Here is a 22959-nt window from a genome sequence, read left to right as displayed (position 1 = left end):
ATGTAACTGCTGAACTTTAAATCATAACACTCAAAGTTTCTTGGCGAGTCCTGTCAATCGTTTACATTTCTTACTTGTCATGTTAAGGAAAAAATCAAATATCACTTTTCTTATATTTACGAAGAAGTTATTAACCATAGTCATTAGTGATGACATGGTTACTTAGTAATGAAGAATATAGTTAGTTGAAATGTGTTGGTAGGTTGTCATAAGGATAAGATTGGTTAGTATAGTTAGAAGGGTATTATTGTAATTAGGTTATATGGCTATATAAGGGATTGTATAGCTATCATTTCCTTAAGTGCTTTTGTATACATTTTCTCCATTTTAATCAATACAATCTTTCTTGTTTTTCTCTCTATCATCTTCATCTTCCTTTGTAGCAATTCTTCATCTTTTACAATGTAGTTAATATGGTATCAGAGCCACCAGGCTCACGCCTTTGATTCTGGTGGTTCCATTTTTAATTAGATTTCGTCATTTTCATCGTTTTTATTTTCATTAGGTTTTCTCTTCAAATTTTCTTGAAATTTCCGTCAAGTTCTTCGGTGCTTCCGCTAATCGACGAGAAGGTGTGAATCAACGAGATCACTGGGTGAATCAACGAGATCACTCGCTCCCTGCTCCAATCGCTCCCTGCTCCAAACCGATGTTCAATTCAAGCTTGTCCGCACAATTTTCAAACACCGTAGCCTCAACGCCATGGTCAGCTTCTGTGGGCTTCAAATTCTCGACATTTGACGAATCTAACGAACTGGGTTTTACCAAAACCTGCAAATCGCTCAAACCCAGATCACAATTTAGAGCGATCATATCGTCAACCCGGTCATCGACCCGATTCTCTTTCTTCTTGCTGTTGTTCTTCTGCTTTTTCAACGGTTTCTTTAAGTGATCCCGGTTCTTGCCGTTGTTGTGTTCTTAGACGGCGAAGCGAGCGCGGTCTTCAACTTGAGCGTTGTTCTGGGTGCTGCGGGATTCTTGGATTCCACCGAGTGTGGTCATTAGAAGTCGCCATTGAAGACAACAAAGCTGAAATCTTGAAGAATGGAAGTGGGTTGTTTGGATTTCTGGGAAACAGGGTTTCTGCAGGCTTTGTTCAATTTGTACAGTGAGCTTCTGAGATGGGTTTTGGTCCTGCACGCCGCAGAGAGTGCTGCGAGCAGAGAACCGATCGAAGTGCAGAAATTTCCGGGAAATTTGGGGTTTATGCGACTGAGAGCAGAGTTTGAGTTCTTTGCACCGTTGATTCAATGCTTCTTCTTCATGTTCTCGTGCTGATGAGAAACGAGTATGCGTGTTGCTGATTGGACAGTGGGATCTTGGCCTTTGTCGGGTTGTTTCTTGTATCTGTCATCTTCTTTATGCATATATGGTGTTTGTGAAAATGTCTGAATGAAACTAAATGCCGCAAGGAGATTGATGATCTAGAAATTTGGTTCTTTCCGCTGTTATCGTCTTCAAGGGTTGTTGCAGAGGTGCGAAATCAGAGTGTTGGATTCTTCTAGGCTTTAATTCGAAGATTATAGTCAATTTTTTTGATTTCTGGGTTGCTAAACTCTCAAGATGTTGAAGTGGGATATTTCTGATTGATCTGGGATATATGTGTTGATTTGGGTGTTTGTGTTCATCTGCATATATTGTATTGGATATGGTGATGTGTTGAAATACGAAGTTTTTTAGTCAAGAAAATGTCAATCTTTACAAGACAGTGTTATTCTTTCTGCATCAAACATCGTGTGGGAGTTTCTACGATTCTGATGATTTGGTGACGACTTTCGCTGGTTTGGGTGCTGCTTGAAGATTGCGTGTTTGGTGATCTGAAACGGCGCTGTATGGTTGTTTGGAGATTTGGTGGTGCAATTTTGGTCAATCAGGTGAATTCGTTTACTGGTTTTGTTTGTTGCTTATTTCTTGAAGCTGTGGTCTTTGATGTACTTTCAAGGTTTAATTGAAGTGAAGCTGTGGTCTTGATGTGTTGATCTCTGCAAGTATTAGTTTTTCTTGTCAATTTAAAGCAGAAAGTGTCATTCTTTCTATGAATCTTGGAGTTTCATTCTCCTACGTTGCAGTATGATTTGGAGTTTCATTCTCCTCAGTTGCAGTATGCTTTGTGTTCATGGAGTGTCAGTCTCCTAAGTTGCAGTATGATTTGTGTTCATGGAGTGTTAGTCTGCTTATTTGGTATTTTTAGTAGAAGTGTGAGATTTGTGTTGTGCTTTGGAGTGTCATTCTCCATGGTAGATTTAGTTTCTTGGCAGTGTCAACTATGGCTTCTCAGTTCACAGTCGAAAATTTGTTGGGTATGTTCAGACCAAGACCACGAAGCACAGCTCTTTCTCCTGCAACCATCATGTACTTTGGAACATCCTGTGCCATCACAGAACCACCACCAATAAATGAGAAATAGCCAACATGGCAGAATTGATGAACGACAACAGCCCCTGCAGTCATTTTTGTCTTGCAGTTCCAGATCAGTTTCAGTGTTCTAGCTCGTTCAACCTTCACTTGGCTACACCAAGTTCAGTTTGAGGGGGGAGTATTAACCATAGTCATTATTGATGACATGGTTACTTAGTAATGAAGAATATAGTTAGTTGAAATGTGTTGGTAGGTTGTCATAAGGATAAGATTGGTTAGTATAGTTAGAAGGGTATTATTGTAATTAGGTTATATGGCTATATAAGGGATTGTATAGCTATCATTTCCTTAAGTGCTTTTGTATACATTTTCTCCATTTTAATCAATACAATCTTTCTTGTTTTTCTCTCTATCATCTTCATCTTCCTTTGTAGCAATTCTTCATCTTTTACAATGTAGTTAATAGAAGTAAATATAATGACATATTGATTTTCTACGTTAGGACATAAATATGATCATTTTTGTGTGTAATTTGCTAATTTTTTTTTTTTTTAAATTTATGCATATCCAAAAACCAATTCTCAACTTCTCTAATTTTCTCCAGAGATCATTCGGTGGTTTCCTCCTTCCTAAGATTTTTTAAATGAAACTTTGATGTATCTGTTCTAAATGAGTCGGCTGTTGCAAGTTTCATTATTCGTTTTCAGATGGGTTCTCCCATAATTGCTAGAGCTAAACCTCTTGGTTCTACAAATTAATGTGTTTTTAACCAGCTGCATCGCTCAGTCTAGGCCTTCCTCAAGCAGTTAGGGCTGGTTACTAGAAAATTGTAGTGGAATGAGACTCAAAGATTTTGATTGATTGTGTGAATGGTGTTTACTCAATTCCTTGGAAAATTGTAGTGGAATGGGGACATCCATAAACTTTCCGATAATTTTGAGTGTATTAGTTTGTTTGGCTTACAAATTTTCTGTTATAGAGCACTCTATTTTTTCCTCATTTTATTGTAACTAATGCCCTACACTTTGATAATTGTTGTACTGGTTGCCAAAGGGATTTTGGTTTAATTTAACGTCGTACTTAAAAAAAAAAAAAATTCTCCCACACTATAGGTACTATGTAAATATGTGTGTGTGTATAATATTTTGTATATTTAGTAAGAGAGATGCTAAGGAAACTCTCTTAAAGTGAAATTATCTGACATCTTACATTTTAACTTCAATTTACATACTAATATTATAAAATATTACGTTAAAAACATGAGGGTAAGACGATGTATATGGAGAGCCTCACTTTATAGCATTTCTCATTTAGTAGAGAGTGATGTTCCCTCGGGATTGAATCCCACTTGCATTGCACCCACAACAGGTGTCAAACAGCATCTCTCTTTTGTGTGTTGATATGAGCAGCACAGCAGCAGCAATATCTAAACCAAACGAAAGCTAAGTTGCTCAGGTTTTACATGTTACATGTACAAACCCTTTCTGTCTCTCACATTTTACGAATCTTTCTGTATTGGAGAATCCAATGCTTTTTTGTACCCATAATCCGTATATCCCCCTCCCCTACCTTTTCCTAACATGCATTTATTCGCATATTCAAAGTCTCCTACTTTAATTAAAATAATTAGATGCATCGTTGCACTGATCTCACTTGTTGTGAGAGCTCACTCAAGCAGCCTTACAAAAGCTTTTTTTTTTTTTTTTTTCTTTTTTGGTCTCTCTTCCTGATTTCTCAGAAGTGCTCATGTGGGTTAACATGCATTGAGGAATAAGGATTAAGCTAATCAACATATAATTTGTACACCTTTGAATCATTAATTAATATAAACTTAAGTATATTATCCAATGATTAAGACAAATAATTCCTACTTTTTACAAATTTTGAAGTGGGTCCACAAATTGGACCACCATGATTTTGGGGTTAGTGGCTAGTATAGTTTATTATTTTGCCTTTAGTGGTGAGTACCAACAAAATATAGGAGAGTGAAATTTAACATAAAAGAAAAGTATACATACCTACTGAATCTCTGCATGGTACTCTTGTTTAGCAAAGTAAATAGCTAGTTTATTAACAAGAAAGTGACTAGATGCACAAATTTCAAGTCTAACTCACACTAATTTGTAGTCAAACCAACTTTTTATTCAACATCTTGTTTTTAATATTTGTGGAACCCATATCAGATTAACTGATTAAGAGCAAGAATCATTTATAAGGAAGAGGTTTTAAGTTCAATTCTTGTCAAAGGCGAATTTGAACCACATTATTGCTAACTCCCATTGTGAGGCTTAGCCCACTTCCCCACTTCCTAGTGTAGATAATATTATTTTGTTATTAAAAAAAAAAAAAAAATAAGACTATGTACGTATTCATAAATATCGTAATATGACAGGAAAGGCTAACAATATATACATAATTCAACGTGTAAATTGGGGTTAATCATGCACTCTAATGGTTGATTCGTTATGGATAAAAAAAAAAAAACCTTGTCCTTTGAGAATTAAAACCCTAAACCCTAAGAAAAAACAATAAAATTTTCAGCAATAAATCCTTAAATTGTGCCTGGCATGAATGGAATGGGGAGTAAAGGATGTTCTTATTTAGATCAAATATAAGACATCAGCTTTTTGGACTTTTCTTCAATACGGCTTCATCACATTTTATAATTGAAAATAGAAGATCTAAAAAGTTGTGAAAATCAAATCTAATAGCTAAAATATGCGTAGCACTGAAAGATATATATAAAAGCCACACCCTATGTTCATTTTAGGCTTATTTTTAGTTACGCCCCTTGAAACTCTATTTTTATCTCACTTTGTAACTCAAAAGTTATCATTTTGCTCTCTGAAACCTAAAATTCGTTCCATTTTAACGATTAGATGTGACGGATTGAACTTTTCTTCATAAGGTATAGACTAGTAGATCATCAATGTATCCATACATTGTTGTAGGGTAGAAACCCTAAGAAATGATAGACTTAAAAATCGAGGGCCGAGATTCGAAGTGATCATAAACCCCCTTTTTTTTTTATCGATGGAAAGTAAACTTACTATTGTACATGCTAGGGGTATATTATTAATTTGGCTTTAGACAAGTTGATTATATAGTAGGGCGGTGCTCCTTCTGCCTCGGAATTAAATCCTCACTCCCGCAGTTTAATTTAATTTAATGTGGATTATCACTTATATACAAAAAAAGATAGTTTAATATGAAACATTATATTATTGTTTTGACAAAACCTAAACCCTATCATGCAGAAGCACATAATATGATGAATTACAATTAAAAAAAAAAAAAAACTGAAGCAAAGGCAATAGTTACGTAGTTCGTAAAAAAAGCCACATGAGCCATCAAAATGTTGGCATTTCGTCAAGTTTGATCACGAGGCCTTTAATTCCCTTTGGGAAGAAGATCGAGTCTTGAGAGTAATTAACAAAAGAGAAAATTGACTATATAATTAACAACCCAAAATTATATTTAAGTAAAAAAACAAAAATAGATGTCTGGTCATGATCCGTATGTAAGAGCTTAGCTCAGCCGATAGCTAGCTAGCTTAACCTTGCCAAGGTTTTTGGTGGTCACGGGAAGCAGTATTAGCAACAGCAGCAGCAGCAGCAGCAGCGTTAGCACTGCTTACACAGTTTCCAATACCAGCAATGTTCAGAATGTCACTGTGAGACAGTGCTCTCAGTCCCAAGAAATCTCGGGTCAAACCTTCACCGTTTGCACCGCCGTCGTCGTTACCACTTTTGTTGAAATGGGTCGAATTGTTCGAGCCTTTTTTTGCATTGTTCAAAATATTAGGGAGGGAGCCGAAAGCCTCCAGCTCAAAAGCAGCCCCTTCGAACCCAGTTCCGGAAGACAGAGAGTTCATCATATCATGGAGCAGAGACGCTTGATGATGTTGGTTTTCATGGTGATGATGAACACCTGAGACTGCAGGACCAGTTGTGATATTAGTAGCATTGGCCCCTGCTGCTGCAAAAGCAGACACGTGACCACTGAACTCAGACATGTGACCCTGGCTGTGCTGGTGGACCCTCACCATGGGCTGTGGTGATGCAGAGGCTGCAGCAGCTGCTGCTGCTGCTGTAGTAGTACTATGCTTGCCGCTCATGGTTGCACCCATCTGAGCTGCCTTCTGTAGCAATGCAGTGGCTGACATGTGAGGGGAAGGTGCAGGGTGGAAGGGTGGGAGTGTGGGGCCCAAGCTGCTAGGGCAAGGGTTAGGGTTTTGTGATGTGCCATTGTGGGAATCATCGAGGGATAAATCCTGGTGGTGGGTTGGGGAGAAGAGTGAGGAGGATGAGGAGAGGTCAATGGTACAGTTTGGTGGGCCCAACCAAGGTGGTAAATCTGGCCTTAGGGTTGTAAAACTCTGCTGCTCTTTTTTCAGTGAAAATCCGTGGATGTCTTGATTAAATTGGTGCCCTAATTGCACTTGGTTAAGATTCATCTGTTGTTGTTGCTGAGAGAAGAGAAGATGATGTGGGTTGTTCGCTGAGGTGATGGCTCTTGCACTCTCTTCTGCTAAAGCATCACAGAAGGCTCTGTGAGTGATGAAACTATCCCTCCTGTTGTGATGAAAATCCCCAAAAGCAGACAAAACACAAGCAAACAAAAGCAAAAAACCATGTTATAAAAGTGCTTTTGCATAAAAATACATTTTTTGCTGAGAGAAATATATTGACTTCCTTCCCACACACTCCCTCTTTTGCTCTCATTTCTTTCTGTTTTGATTCATTTTTTTCTATTTCAGATATCCAAACATAGGACAAGACTGTCCGCATCAGGCCAGGTGCATTAAAACGTTTCAATCTTGGTTCACTCAATGAACCAAATAAAGAATGTAACTTGATTAGTACCCAAGTAACTTATTTGAATTAAATTTACAATTTTGAAATCTGGGTTTCTGAGAAATCATCTTTTCTAATGACCCATTAATTCATAGATGAAGATATGTGTCTGATTAGTTATTGCTTGGATTAATTACTAATTAAGAGAGTGTTCTTGCAATTTCTCATGAATGTAAATGCTTGGAAAGATGAGGAATTTGAGGGTAATTAATCAGTTTACCTCGAGAATAGGGTTCCACAGTCACATCTGTACTCCCTAGTGCCACAGGTTTTGGAATGAGCTTTCCAATCCGATTGAACCGCATACCTCTTTGAGCACTTGTCACATTTCCACTTCTTCTCACCGTGCTTTCTGCAAAAGTGCTTCTTGATCCCAGTCAGGTCCCCAAGAGCCCTTGAAGGGTCATGGTGGACACAGCTGGCTTCTGGGCACACATAAACCTTCTTCCTCACCTCCTTGCTTGTTCTTTGCTTGAGCTTCCATGGTAGGTTGTGCCCTCTTCTGTGAAGCTGCAGATTCTGGTCTCTCTGAAACCCTTTGTTGCAGATCTCACAGATGAACCTGTTTGTTGCCATGAGTGTCTTGGGGGACAAGGCTATCACTTCTGCATCTGGGTCTGATCCAAAAAATCAACCAAAACATCCAGAAATTAAAGAAAAGATAGAGATTAAGAGGTGATTAATATTAGGCTTTGATAATAATTTGTGATTAATTAATTAATTATACCTGGATTGCCTGGTAAATTTCTCTTCTTTTTGAGAGCGGGTTGAGCTTGCGGTGGTGTGGTAAAAAACTGCTGAGAAAAGTTGGTGCCAATTTCATTTCTGTTGCCAGATGAGACGCTAGCAGCTTCACCTGATGCTGAAGTTAGATTGGACATGTTCTCATCCACCAGCTGCTGTGAGTGTTGTTGTTGGAAGAGCATCATTTTTTTGTTGGGTATCAAATTTCTTGGATTACTAGAAAGCTTGCATCTCTAGGTCCCCCATATACATGTGTGTGTGTGTAATTACATATGGATTTTGATTTCTCTGATTGATGGTGAGGAGAGTCCAGGATCTGATTAAAAGACAACAAAACCAGGAAAACTACTAGGGAGAGAGAGAGAGAGAGAGAGAGAGAGAGAGAGAGAGAAGGAAACCTAAGATGCAAAAATGATGTTTGAAGTTGTAGTCTTTGAAACAATTAACACACACTATGCACACACTCACACCTTGATTGTTTCTTACATATATTTGTTTGGCACCGACCCAAGAGACAATTTTTGTTTTTCTGAAGGTTGAGAGAGAGAGAGAGAGGAGCAGCTAAACCAGATCCTGTATGTATAGGTAGGTAGCTACTTTTCTCTCCTTCAATATAGTTGAGTAGCCATATTCTTGAAAACACCAAGAAAATCCAAACTATGGCCACACGATTATATATGAACACAAAAGATAAAAACTGAGAGAGAGAGAGAGAGAGAGAGAGAGAGAGAGAGAGAGAGAGAGAGAGATGTGGATGATAAGAGAGATACCTCTGTAATCCTGAAGCCACAGTCCAAAACAACAAACTCACCAAAACCACAACCGAAGGGGAAGCCAACCCTACGGCCAAACCTCTGACGTCTACACTTTCTGTCTTTTCCTCTGTTCTCTTTCACACAAACCCCAGAAAGAAAATAAAAATCTCTCCTCTCTCTCTCAGCTCACTCACTTCTTTATTATTTGTATGCACAACGAAAAGCTTTTTCAAAAGTTTATATTTTTTTAGAACTAAAAACTCTTTAAACTAATCAACTACTATGCTCTCCAACCTTTCCCTTCTATCTCTTATAAATAAAGTAAGCAGGAGAAAAAGAAAGCATAAAAAGCAACCTTGTAAAAAGGAGTATCATTTGTATATATATATATATGAGAGACAGAGACAGAGACAGAGAGAGAAATATTGATTTTGAAATGTATGTTTTACATCATGGGCAGTAGACCCTTTTATCCCAAACTTTCTACAATTACAGTGGTATGATTGAACCATTGATTAATTTGTATCAGGGAATGGCTTAAAAAGCTCATTCAGCTTTTTATTTATTTATTTACTCTAATTTTCTATTTATCACTTAAACTATTACTTACCAAGATACAAGATGGTTGAATATATACATGTCTGTCATTTTTGCATGGTTCGAAGAATAAAAAATATATAGGATCGATGCAGATTTGATCAGATTATGAATCTCCCCTCCAAGCTAAAGCTAATACACAGCTGCTATTGGCCGCCTGTTTTGCTTTATCGTAAGACGCACTACGCATATTCTCACAAGTTTACGATGGCTAGGCTACTAAACTAAAAAAATTCTCATGAATTAATTAATTCTCCAGAGGAGAAAAGGTCAAAAACTAATTGGACTAATTCAAACAAAGAGCTTGGAAGAATGATCCTATAGCTATAGAAAGGTATAACTGTTGACTACAATGTCAAGAGAGAGCAAGAGAACAAGAGCATGCATGACCCTAATTAATGATAGTAATTGGCTTTTAATCATGTGCTAAGATGTGTTTATGTTGACTTGAACCAAAGTGTAGAAGGGATAATTTTCTTCTTCCTTTGTAACGGGAATGAATGATTTTATAAATATCAAGAAAAATATCACAAACATATATAACACATTTTCTTTTAAATTTAGTAATGGGAGAAAGATGATCTAACACAAAAAGTATATATATGAACATTGGATAGTAATGCTAGAACATCAATGAACTACATCATCTTATGATCACATAACATGGTATGTGTAATTTTATGTCACTGTTCACATTTAGTCCTCCATTTAGTTTCTAATTGTCACTTCACATTGATCAACGCTTTTCTCAGTTGGGGCCCGTGATAAGATGATGGATGAGATTGATATGGACAAGATGATGGATGAGATTGATATGGAGTGATGCAAAACTAAATAATGGGTTTTGCATATTTATGCTAACATGTAGGGAGTTTTTTTTTTTTTTTTTTTTTTTCATAAAACGCGTTTACGTATTTGTAATCAAAATTAATTTACAGAATTGAATTCTGATTACATGATACTTCTTTGTTTACTGAATTTTGTAAAATCAAAATATATGTGAAGTCTACATGAATTTAGGAATTCAACTCCTCTGAAGTCCACATGAATTGAGGAATTCAACTCCTCATTTTGGAGGAATTGAACTCCTAGATGAGGGAGGGATTGAATTCCAGGACATGTGGAGAATTGGAATGAATTTCTTTTACCATTTATGTCTTCACTTGGTTTTGATTATTCCAACATTGCCCTTCATTCCACAAAAACTCTCAGAGCTACCATTATTGAAAATTAATAAATGTTTTCTTTTAATTTGACTATAAAATAATTTATTAACAAAAAAAATCATAAAATAATTTATTAACAAAAAAATTATAAAATAATTTATTTACCAAAAGAATTATAAAATAATTTGCCAACCATAAAAAGTTACTATAAATAATTTATTGAAATATATGGATAAAAATGAATAAAACTATCGAAGATTTATTATATATGGTTAATAATTAATTGGTATAAAAAATAATTGAAAAACAATAAAAACAAAATAATTTATTTAGAATAAGGACATTTTAGTAATCATATTGGTTTTTATTCCGATTTATTTTTTTAAAAGGGGGACAACTGGTGATAAGCCATGATTATCCATCCCTTCCCAGAAAGGCTATGAAGAATTTCACCCTGCCCATGACCACAATCAAGCAGACTCACCAACTTAGAAATTGATCAAACCGGGACCTCCCACATTTTTTTTTGTTTATTAAGGAGCGTAGTCCGCGCCCTTACCACTGGGCCACTTGCTATGGTTTATTCGGATGCAGTTGAATTAGTTAGTAACAACTTATATAGAATTAGTACCATTCCTACTCCGAATCTAGAAAATTTTAGTAAATAGTTTCAACAAGAATTTGATTATGATTCCTCTCTATTCCAACTCCTCCTCAATTCAATTCCTCTCATTTTGATTAAGGATTAGCAAATGAGCTATTAGTACTGTTTAGTTTGTTTTCAGTATTAGTACACATAAGTATGGTTGAGGTTGATGTGTGTTTTATAGTCTCTCTGACATATAATGGAGATCAAAGAGAAACTACAGGTGAACATAAACAACTCACCACTATAGAAATTCACCAAAGAGATAAGAGTTTAGGGATAGGAAGAAGACCCTCTTTACTAAACAAGTTCATAAATAATTCTCAAATTTCTGGATGATACATTCCATACACGAGGAAGGCTTTAACTAGTGCGGGCACCCTCCATGAATTGGTAACCCTTATTAATGATCATACATGAACCATATGACTTAAAGTTATGTATGTACTTAATTAATACCAAACATGAACTTAAATGAAAACATGGAACTCAACTTTGAGTTAAATAAGATGAATGCACACTGTGATAATTAGATGGGACCAAATTCGGTGTAACTCTGTGTTTTTTTTGGTATCGATCTATTGGTTTATGATGTTATGCGGTCAAATTTGTATCGATGGCTTGAGCAGGTGTGCTTTGGTGGCTCAAGCAGGACTTTTTCTATATGTTGGTTTGCGATTGATTCTATGTTGATCATTTCGACTTTGCAATTCAGATTCATTATGAAGGTGATGTTGAGACTGGTCATTAGAGAAAAGGTTTTACACATATTTTTGCAATTGCTCTTCATGTTGACGACTCTTGCAAGTAGGATGAAATACTACCCAGCTTTTTATGTTGTACAGCTTAAGCATTGTACGTAATCCTTATATAACTATTAAATATATTGCTTCTTTAAAAAAATAAAAATAAATTAAAGAGAGAACATTTTGAATAGTTTATTATTATTAAAATTCTCAATAGTGCTAAGTCAATTATTTAAGAGATTCATTTAGTCCAAAGAAAAAAGACAGACCTAAGCACAAGAGAGGGTATCTAACAACATCCACACTTGATATGGTGCCATTGACACCAACCAGTATTCCCATTGGAATAGGAGAACTTTGTTTCAATTATTGAAAGAAATGTCTTTATTAATTACATATATCTTTGTCTGCATTGTTCTGCTGAGGCTAAGATGGTGAAGCACACTAGTAGTGTTCACCAGATCAAACACAACTGAATTTTCCATCAAAATTTACAATCAGATATTACAGACAATTTTGAAAAAAAGTTGTAACCAAAATCAAATGACTACCATAAAAAGATATTTTGTAACCAAAAACGAATAGTTGAATATATAGTAGTTGGTACTCGTGTATGCGTGTGTGTGTGTGTGTTCATGTCTGTCTGTGCGTCTGTGCAGAATTTAAATAATGCAGACACATTTGGAGCTACATCATCTCAATGTTTTAGTTCATGTTTTTCGATAAGCTTTGTGTAAAATAAGAGGTTTTAAAAAGGACTAGATATAAAAGAAATATTATCATTTTTGTCATTTTCTTGTTTTATTCCTCAATGATTTAGTTTTTGAAATGGGATCTGGCTCGACCAAAGTCTCAATATGCTCTCCCAGCTCATCTGTGTTATTATATTAATCCAAATGCATGTTTATATTAAAGAATGAAATTTAAAATTTATGAACGCCATAAAAAGTGTGAGAAAAGTTTCCATGCACACAAATGCATTTGGAACCATCTGGCTTTATGTATGATGCAAACGTATGATGAGATGATGATATACATTGTATTCTCAGAGTACATGTACAAAGGAAGTTGGCCTAGATAAAACACAGCCACATGCATGGTTTCTGCACGAGTGATGCTAGAAAAACACACAAAAACTAGTTACAATTATTTGAATTCGAAATATGTGGGTAGTGTCAAGTAAAATATTGTTAAGTCACATGTCGTAGTCTTAACACGCCGTCTTCACGTGTGATGTTATTTTAGTTTAAAATGCGACAATATATATTGGATGACATGCAAGTACATGAACAATTGTGACATATGAGTTAACCTGCTTTAATACCATAAAAAATGGAGGAGCTTAAACTCCCAAGGAACTATATTATAAAAACTACCAATGAACAACGCAAACGCTACAAAGTTACTCGACATCTAAAGCACTACAAAGACACTAAGCCAAAGGATTTCAAAATGACACCTTATTTAAAAGTTATTTCAAACGTATATATGGCACCAAAGTCATTTTCAAAGTCTCTCTACATATATATGTGTGTATATATATATATAGGAAATCTTTAAGGAAAGGGATCCCCATTTTTTTATAAAAATGGGGATTAGTTGTGGGGTCCACATTACATCGAACTTTAACGATCCGAACCGTCTATTTTTCAAGTTGCACCTCATAGATCATCCTTACAAAATATTAGCCAAATCAGAAATGTTTAAGACATCTAATTGGGTTCAAAGAAATGAACGAATATTTTGTTATATAAGAAACAATGAAATTTTATCTTGATAATTAAATAGGCAAATGGTTTCGGATTAAATTGAATTTTTGCAAGAATGATCTATGAATCGAGACTTACAAAATAGACGACTCGGATCGTTGAAGTTCGATGTGAAGTGATCCCCACACCTAATCCCCATTTTTTGAAAAAAATGGGTATCCCTTTGCATAATGGGCCTGTATGTATATTTAATTTTTTTTTTTGGTAGTGCTTAGGAACTTCAAAACCCCTCAACCAAACATATTTTTAATTCTCAAATGTGGGATTTACACTCTCAACAAAAGAAAAGATTCGATTTTTTAATGTAATAAGAATGAAGTAATTTGTATATCAGCTATATATATATGTCTATATATCTGAGTATGTATTTTGATGCTCGTATTTCATAGTATTTCGAGAAATTTTATGTGTACTCAAACATGTATTGCGTATTATAACATGGATTGATGACATAATTAATATGTCCAACTTCTAAAATTTCTTAAAATCAATACGGATGTAATAATTTTAGTTCAACAATAACACCTCAATTAAAAACTCATAATATTTAATCTTGAGATTGAATAAACGTGTGAGCTAAAATGTCAAACACAGCAAATAAGCACTAACTAGAACCATACAAAATATCACATTCCATATGAGTTGGACATAATTAAAATTTATTGCAAATATTTATAATATCAAATTAAGGTCGGCAAGCCTATATGGACTTATAAATTTACTCAGTGGTAGGTAGGCGGGAGATCCAAATTTTGCTTTCTTGCAAAGCCCTAGAATTGTACTCTGTTGTAAGTTGTTACCTTGAGCTAATTATAACTATTAACCTTTAATCGTAGTAAAAGTGCAACAAGAGGTAAAATGTTGGGACTAAAGAGGTGTTTCGTGTTGTTTCGAAAGTTGCTATGGTAACTTCCTCCTCACATGCATTTCTTTTCTTTTCTTCCTTTTTCTTTATTTTCTTTCTTCTACCATCCATCTAAACAATTGGCCTCGTTGCAAATTAACATTTAGCACAATTAAATTAATAATTTTTTCAGTGCTGAAAACATGTATTTTATGGGATATATATTGAGCAAGGCCAGTCTTATTCCATCAGTTTTGTGACACTGCTTTTGTAGTTGTTGAGCACTATAATAAGTAGTGTCTCTTTGCTATTAAATTTAGGCTAATTACACTTTAAAGTTTCAAGACTTGAAGTGATTTAAATTATATTTTTGACATTGCACTATAAAGGTTTTTATATCATTCAGTTTTTGTTTTTATGCATGTTTGATTTTTTCATTAACACAAGCATGAGATTTATCTTTGAGTTGATATATAAGCCACACCTGCACTACATAAATCAAAACTAGTCATTATAGATTATAGAGAGATTCAGCTTCTCCATATTAATGCTTCATATTCCAAAACGATAACCTATAACACAGAGGGAAACTAATGTGTGGCTTCTAAGCATCCTAAGAACGAGTCCTACATTTGCCACAACAACGATTTAACGAAGGTGGTACGGTCAAATAGATGGAAGAAAATTAAAATGGTTTCAAAACCGTAGCCCGTGACCTTTTTAAGAAATCACGCTTAAAACATAACTGAGTAGAGTGTCTTAGAAAGTGCGGTGACTCAGTCACTTAAGTAGAGTGTCATTTTTGTTACCAACTATTTTAACATGCATAGTTCTAAGGTAAATTTTTTATGTTTAGCTCTTATTAATATATTACCTTCTCTAGCTAGTCATTAATTTCACTTCCCTGGCGAGCTTTGAAATTATAGTTCCTTAGAAAGTTCTGTAAATCGGCCACTTGAGTTGGGAGTTTTACCGACTCCCTTAACATGCATGGTTCTGAGGTAAATTTTTCTCTGTTACAAAAGGAATTTCATATTATATGTTCAAACAATCTATATATAACTGCTTTCCAACCTGTATATTCGAACGTTTTTACTCTCCTCCATGAACATGATGTGACTGCTTATGTTGTATCACTTATACTCATCGATCACATGTGCGTGTGAGTGTATACACCCGCATCTAGTACGAAATTGCACCATATGGCAAATCATGTAAAACATATCAAGCTATGGAGCAAGACAACTCTTTGACACTTTTGCCAAATGTTTTTAAGCTATGACTTGACAATTCATGTTTGTTTGCCATTTTTGTATACAGCAAAAACTTGCCCATGAGTTTCATATCCCCATATAATTCACAAGTAGAGGAGCTAATATTCGCTCAACCGGAGCCTAATAAAAAATCTTCAAATGCTTTTTAAGGGATTTTCACAAATTACTATCTCTTACACCCTCTTTTTCATTTTTTGTCATCAGATTAAATAATTCAAACAAAAACAACTAATATAACTAAGCAGAAGTGTGTAGAAAGAAAACAGGTGTTTATAATTTCACATAAATTATTTTGAGTGTCTATGCACATCACTATACACCTATTGGATAAACATTTACGTTTTCTTAGTGCACATGCATTAAATCCTTACAACATTTGATGCACGTCCTTAATTAATTACTTGCAGAAAGATGTAACACCAGTCTATATTTTTGTTTAGATTTGTTTTTGGGTCAAAATAAACAGAGGGGGAGGGGGGGGGGGGATTTAACCTCATTGTGTTCATGCTCCCAAATCCTCCCCTTTTACGTAATTTGATCGCATGATCGACATGCATCGTACAAAATCTGAAAGCAGGTCATATATTCGTCGATATAGGCTCCAGGACAAATAGAAAAAGATAAAAGAGACTCATTGGAAATTATGGGTGCTAGGTAAGATGTCCTTAATTCCTACATATATAACGGCCGAGATTTTTTTCTTCAATAATTTCAATCCTTATGTAATCAAGATTATTATTGTTATGTATGGTTGTTGTTATTATTATTATAATATTCGTTGTTATGACCTTATTAAGTTCAGTCAGCAACAAAGTAGCCATTTGCAAGCCTCAACTCTAGGTAGCTAGATCAAACTTTCTTTATTTTCGAAGACAACCCTATTGATTCAACTTTTCGAAAGGCACCATATCAGTCTAATCTCTCTCTCTCTCTCTCTCTCTCTCTCTCTCTCTCTCTCTCTCTCTCTCTCTCCTTTTTTTTTTTGGTAAATGCCATTGGCTTCTCTCTTCATCCTTTATTGGAACATATCAATCAATTTTTTTGTCTAAATTCATCCTCATCCGCAAATAAAAAGAACACTGGTAATGCTGTAGTCAACTGTAGTATGTATATATGCAAGATGTCAAGATACATACAAGATACCCACACACACACACACACACATGTATGTATGCAACCATATTTTTCTGTAGTGTGAAGCATGCGCAGCCTTAGTTGATGTGATTTGTACCCCCTATTCCCCAAACGCTCATTGGACTGTCTCTTGGGTTGTATGATATCGTGTTGCACTCATGCACTGGGAGTTCACGGGGTTGTGTACTTGAGGTCTCACACAAATGATTGAAAAGGGTAGGACCCAGCGTGTAGTAGATTATTGTCAAATTGTCAAGCATGAAAAAAGCAAGAGTAACCCGTCCCTCCATGCACCACTACTACTCTACTCCACAATTTTAAACCTTTGCACTCCTAATTGATGTGTTACCTATATAAAGTTGACACACACTAAAGCATTGATTATAACAAACATATTATTGATCTCCTCGTGTTTATTATATAAAATATCAAAAGAGGTCTCAAATTCAAGTTATTTTTACTAAAAAAAACAAATTAACTACAATATGCATGCTACGTTCTAACCACAAATATGCGATCAAGTTTAGTATCATACTACCATATCTCCTAAGAAGGTATATCCCGCAGTTTACGCACATCATGGGACTATATGTGATGAACTGTAGGAGAATCGTAGAAAAAATTCCTTTCATATTAGGCACCCTTCATTGTTTCGTGAGTCTTTCTTTCACCATGTGATTCAAACACCCCTGAAAAGGACCACCCAGAAGACCCATCTTGGTCCGAGAGTTACACGTGGCACGATGTGATTGGACCGTAATGGAGAGACTTGTGCAAATTGTGTGACTTGAGAAAGGAGATAGAGGAAGAGTTCTCTCCCTCCTGAGAGTTGAGAGAGTTGAGTTGTGAGCATTGAAAGAAGGTGTTTGCTGTTAGAAGAGGTGGCAAAAATTTCCTTTGACACCTTTCATGCCCTCCTTTATTTGCTTTTATACTCACAAGTTCTTACAATGTGGCTTACTGGACAATCACTCCCCAAGAGGTAATTTTTTCCCATTAGGCTAATTTAAGATTGATCGAGTTGCAAGCATCGTCTACTTTGTGACAAGTCCAACAAGTCCGGTTCCTCTTAGTTTACACGGCCCTTGATAGAATTTCGGCTCTGCCAATTTGCCAAAAGGTAGACAAGTAAGAAAGGGGTGCAACCACAACGTGGGCATCCACTTAAGGCAATCTCAAACCGAAGGATCCAGAGGGTTAGAGGGCTGAAAATAGCCCGAAAACGGTCTCCAACTGAGGGCTAGGCCAGAGGGCTCGTGGACCCCACTGGACAAAAAGGGCCATACCATAGGGCTAACCGGCTGGGCTCCAATTCAAATTTGTAATGGCTAGTTGCTGACGTCAACTAGCCGTTATTTTTAATTATTTTTTATTTATTTTTTTACAAAAATAAGTTTTAAACCTTGTAAAAATTCTTTTTTTCTCTCTATAACTTCTAAACCATTAAACATTACATAACATTAAATAACATGAAACAACATTAAACAATATTAAATAACATTAAATACATTAAGCAACATAAAAATTATATAACATAAAAAAAAAACATTTAACAACATGAAACTTAAACAACATTTTTAAAAACATTTAACAACATAAAACTTAAACGCCGACTCCATGCTATTTTTGGCCCAAAGATGTGCAACAAGATCTTGTTGTAGGTACTTGTTTGTGGCACATGAACGTATCATTCTATAGCGCCTCATGTACTCATTTATAGAAATACTACCGGTTCTTGGATTGAAAGGCAAATTAGGCCTATCATATACTTTTGCACGAGCGCTTCTTAACATATTTGGATTGTCTTGGTCATCATCGGACACTCCATCAATATACCCATCTCGCTCATCCTCCACTATCATATTGTGTAATATGATGCAAGACATCATGATGGAGTCCCAATTTTCTCGACTCCACCCTCTTGCCGGTTGGTTGATGATCTTCCATCGTGCTTGTAGACTACCGAAAGCTCTCTCAACATCTTTCCGGTATGCCTCTTGGTGTAAGGTAAACAACTTCTCCGCGTCATTCCTAGGGTTTGGAATTGCTTGGACAAGTGTCACCCACTTTGGGTAGATGTCATCTGCCAAGTAATACCCCATATTGTACTGACGACCGTTGATGTAGTAGTCAAGTTGATGTGCTTTACCTTCCGTTAGGGTATTGAAGAGGGGTGAACACCCAAAAACTGTAATGTCATTTTGGGATCCAAGGACTCCAAAGAAAGCATGCCAAATCCATGTGTCATACGAGGCAACCGCCTCTAACACAATAATTGCCTTTCTTGACCTTTTGTAGAAGCCTCATTGCCATCCGGTGGGACTATTCTTCTAATCCCAATGCATGCAGTCTAATGACCCTATCATGCCCGGAAACCTATGGTCTTCAACTTTGCGAAGAAGTTGATCTAGATCTTCTTAATTTGGCTCGTGGAGGTACTCGCCTTTGTAAACCTGAACAATTATGACATAATTGTTTAAGAGTATCAAGGCATGTAGACTTGGACATACTATGGGTTTCATCCATCGAATCAGCTGGGGAGCCATAGGCCATCATTCGGAATGTAACAGTAATCTTCTGATGAGGTGAGAAACCAGGGCGGCCTACTCTGTCCCGTTTCTATCGAAAGTATGGATTGACCAGTTGGACATCACGAAGTAAACGCTTGAAGACATGACGCCTCATCCAGAAGTGACATTTGAAATCCTTTTTTGTGTACATCGAGTTGGGGTTCAAGTAGTTGTTTATCAAATTGGCATGCGTCATCGCTCTGTTTCGTGGTTTGTAAGAGCGACTAGCAACAGAGCCACCCTATTAAGGTTGTTGCGTAGTTGGCTGACACACCATGGCTGCTGCTTTGTTTTGTGCGTTGCGCCATGCTTCATCTTCTTCATCAGACTCCTCATCTTCTCGTCTCATACGTGCCCATTTTTCTTCCAATTTGGAGTTGGATGAGGACCCCCAGTTGGAATCCGAAGAGGATCCAAAGTTGGAATTCATTGCAAACTTGAATTGAAATAGATTGAATTCAAAGTTGTGTGAATTATAGCCCAATATTCACCCTATTTGTAGCCCAAAAAAAAAAAAATCAAATCTAACAGCTAGCTGACGTCACTTAGCCGTTGGATTTGAATTTAAGTTGTAGTTTTTAAATAATAAATTATGTTTTGCCCTATGGCCCTTTGGCCCTCGGTTAGAGACGGTTTTTTGTGACAGAGATAAAACGAGCCATATGGCTCTTGGGCCCTTAGTTGGAGATGGTAAGGCCATCTCCAACCGAAGGGTCCAGAAGGCTAAAAGGCTGAAAATAGCCCGAAAACCGTCTCCAACTAAGGGTTAGGCCAAATGGCTCATGGGCCCTACTGGACAAAAAAGGCCAAAGGGCCAATCGGCTAGCCAGCCCTGGGCTGGGCCAAAAATTTTCATTATTCCTATCGGTTATATCCAACAACATTGTACTTATTCCTGTTGGTTATATCTGACAGGAATGGTAGGCCAAAATTTCAAATACAATAGCTAGTTACCATTGGAGTCAATTTTTTTATATTTTTTTATTTTTTTGGGCCAATTATTATTATTATTATTATTATTATTATGAATTTAAATTGTAGTTTTTAAATTTAATTTGTAGTTTTTAAATATAAGTTGTTGCTTTTTAAATTTACGTTGTTGTAGTTTATAAATTAAAATAATAAATTATGTTTGGCCGTATGACCATTTGGCCCTCGGTTGGAGATGGTTTTTTGTGACAGGGCTAAAATGAGCCATATGGTCATTTGACACTTGGTTAGAGATGAAGGCAAATATGACCATGTACTGTTTATTAAAATATTAATATCTTGGAGGGCCAGAGGGCTAAAATGAGCCATCTAGCCAGCCTTCAGTTGGAGATGGCCTAAGAAATATGGCCTTGTACTTTCATTAAAATATTAATTTCTTGGAGACCCAGATGGCTAAGACAAGCCCTCTGGCCAGAGGGCTCGTTTTAGCCCTCTGGCACTCCAAGATATTAATATTTTAATGAACAGTACATGACCATATATTTGCCTCCGTCTCCAACCGATGGCCAAAGGGCCAGATGGCTCGTTTTAGCCATGTCACAAAAAACTGTCTCCAACCGAAGAACAAAGGGTCAAACATAATTTATTATTTAAATTTAAAAACTACAATAACTTAAATTCAAATTTTAGTTTAAGCATTATTGTCGTTATAATCGACATGAATACATTTATATTAAATAATAACCGACAGGATTGGTGTTTTTTTTGGCCAGCCCTTTGGCCCTTTCAGATTCCGTGGGGCCCTCTCAGATTCCACGAGTCCTTTGGCTTAGCTCTCGATTAGAGACGATTTTCGGGCTATTTTCGGCCCTCTAGACCCTTCGGCCATCTCCAACCTAAGGGTTTAAAGGGCTAGAGGGCAAAAAATAGCCCGAAAATCGTCTCTAACCGAGGGCTAGGCTAGAGGGCTCGTGGGCCCCACGAAATCTGAAACGGCCAAAGGGCCAACCAACTGGCCTAATCCAACCGGCCAACTGGCTGGCCTAATCCAACCAGCCAACTCTGGGCTGGGCCAGAAATTCTAGTATTCCTGTCGAATATAATCGTCTGACAGGAATTCTAGGCCAAATTTCAAATGCAATAACTAGCTGACGTCAACTAGCCGTTATTTTTTTTTTAAATTAATTTTTTTACACAATTTTTTTCCTATTACTTCTATTTTTTTTCTATAACTTCCTATAACTTCTAATTTACAAAATTTGTTTAATATTTTTTTCCTATAACTTCTATTTTACAAAATTTGTTTCATATATTTTTTAAATTCTATTTTTTTCCTATAATTTCCTAAGCCATTATACAACATTAAATTCAATTAAGTAACATGAAACAACATTAAACAATATGAAACAACATTAAATAACATTAAGCAACATAAAAATTATACAACATAAAACTTAAATGCCTACTCCATGCTATTTTTGGCCCAAAGATGTGCAACAAGATCCTATTATAGGTACTTGTTTGTGGTACGGGAATGTATCATTCTATAGCACCTAATGTACTCATTTATAGAGATACTACAAGTTCTTGGATTGAAAGGCAAATTAGGCCCACCATATAATTTTGCACGAGCCCTTCTTGACCTATTTGGATCTTCTTGGTCATCATCGGACTCTCCATCAATATACCCATCTTGCTCATCCTGCACTATCATATTGTGTAATATGATGCAAGACATCATGATGGAGTCCAAATTTTCTAGACTCCACCCTTTTGTCTGTTCGCTAATGATCTTCCACAGTGCTTGTAGAATATCGAAAGCTCTCTCAACATCTTTCCGGTATGCCTCTTGGTGTAAGGTAAACAACTTTTCCGCATCATTACTAAGGTTTGGAATTGCTTGGACAAGTGTCGCCCATTTTGGGTAGATGTCATCTGCCAAGTAATACCCCATATTGTATTGACGACCGTTGATGTAGTAGTCAAGTTGAGGTGCTTTACCTTCCGTCAAGCGATTGAATAGGGGTGAATGCCCAATAAATGTAATGGCATTTTGGGGTCTAGGGACTCCAAAGAAAGCATGCCAGATCCATGTGTCATATGAGGCAACCGCCTCTAACACAACATTTGGCTTTCTCGACCTTCCGCAAAAGCCTCATTGCTATCCGGTGGGACAATTCTTCCAATTCCAATGTATGCAGTCTAATGACCCTATCATGCTCGGAAACCTACGATCTTCAGCTTTGCGAATGAGCCGATTCAGATCTTCTTGATTTGGCTCGCGGAGGTACTCGTCTTTGTAAACCTGAACAATTGTGTCACAGAATTGTTCAAGAGTATCAAGGCATGTAGACTCAGACATACCATGAGTTTCATCCATTGAATCAGTAGGGGAGCCATAGGCCATCATTCGGAGTGCAATAGTAACCTCCTGATGAGGTGAGAAACCAGAGCGGCCTACTCTGTCCCGCTTTTGTCAAAAGTATGGGTTAACCTATTGGACATCACGAAGTAAACACTCGAAGACATGACGCCTCATCTGGAAGCGACGTTTGAAATCCTCTTCTATG

General features: G+C 36.4%; 1 protein-coding gene across 2 annotated transcripts; it reads right to left on the bottom strand.

Moving 5' to 3' along the window:
• Positions 1–5557: 5557 nt before the first annotated feature.
• On the bottom strand, positions 5558–8837 carry LOC103424146 (protein indeterminate-domain 7-like). Of its 2 annotated transcripts, NM_001328862.1 has the most exon segments (4): positions 5558–6932; positions 7435–7831; positions 7942–8113; positions 8729–8837. In NM_001328862.1, coding segments are annotated over 3 exon segments (1572 nt in total). In that variant the 5' UTR covers positions 8096–8113; positions 8729–8837; the 3' UTR covers positions 5558–5911.
• Between the last annotated feature and the right edge of the window lie 14122 nt (positions 8838–22959).

This window comes from Malus domestica, chromosome 09, assembly GCF_042453785.1.
Source record: "Malus domestica chromosome 09, GDT2T_hap1".
NCBI classification, from domain to species: Eukaryota; Viridiplantae; Streptophyta; class Magnoliopsida; order Rosales; family Rosaceae; genus Malus; species Malus domestica.
This window is presented reverse-complemented; position numbering and strand designations above follow the sequence as displayed.

Bases quoted from the DNA above. Each gene is read 5' to 3' on its own strand.
- LOC103424146 (XM_070827293.1), bottom strand. From the start codon at position 8,143: ATGATGCTCTTCCAACAACAACACTCACAGCAGCTGGTGGATGAGAAC. The intron at 7,832-7,941 runs GTATAATTAATT...TTTTTGGATCAG, and splicing joins AAATTTACCAGGCAATCCAG to ACCCAGATGCAGAAGTGATA. The intron at 6,933-7,434 runs GTAAACTGATTA...TCATCACAACAG, and splicing joins TGTGGAACCCTATTCTCGAG to GAGGGATAGTTTCATCACTC.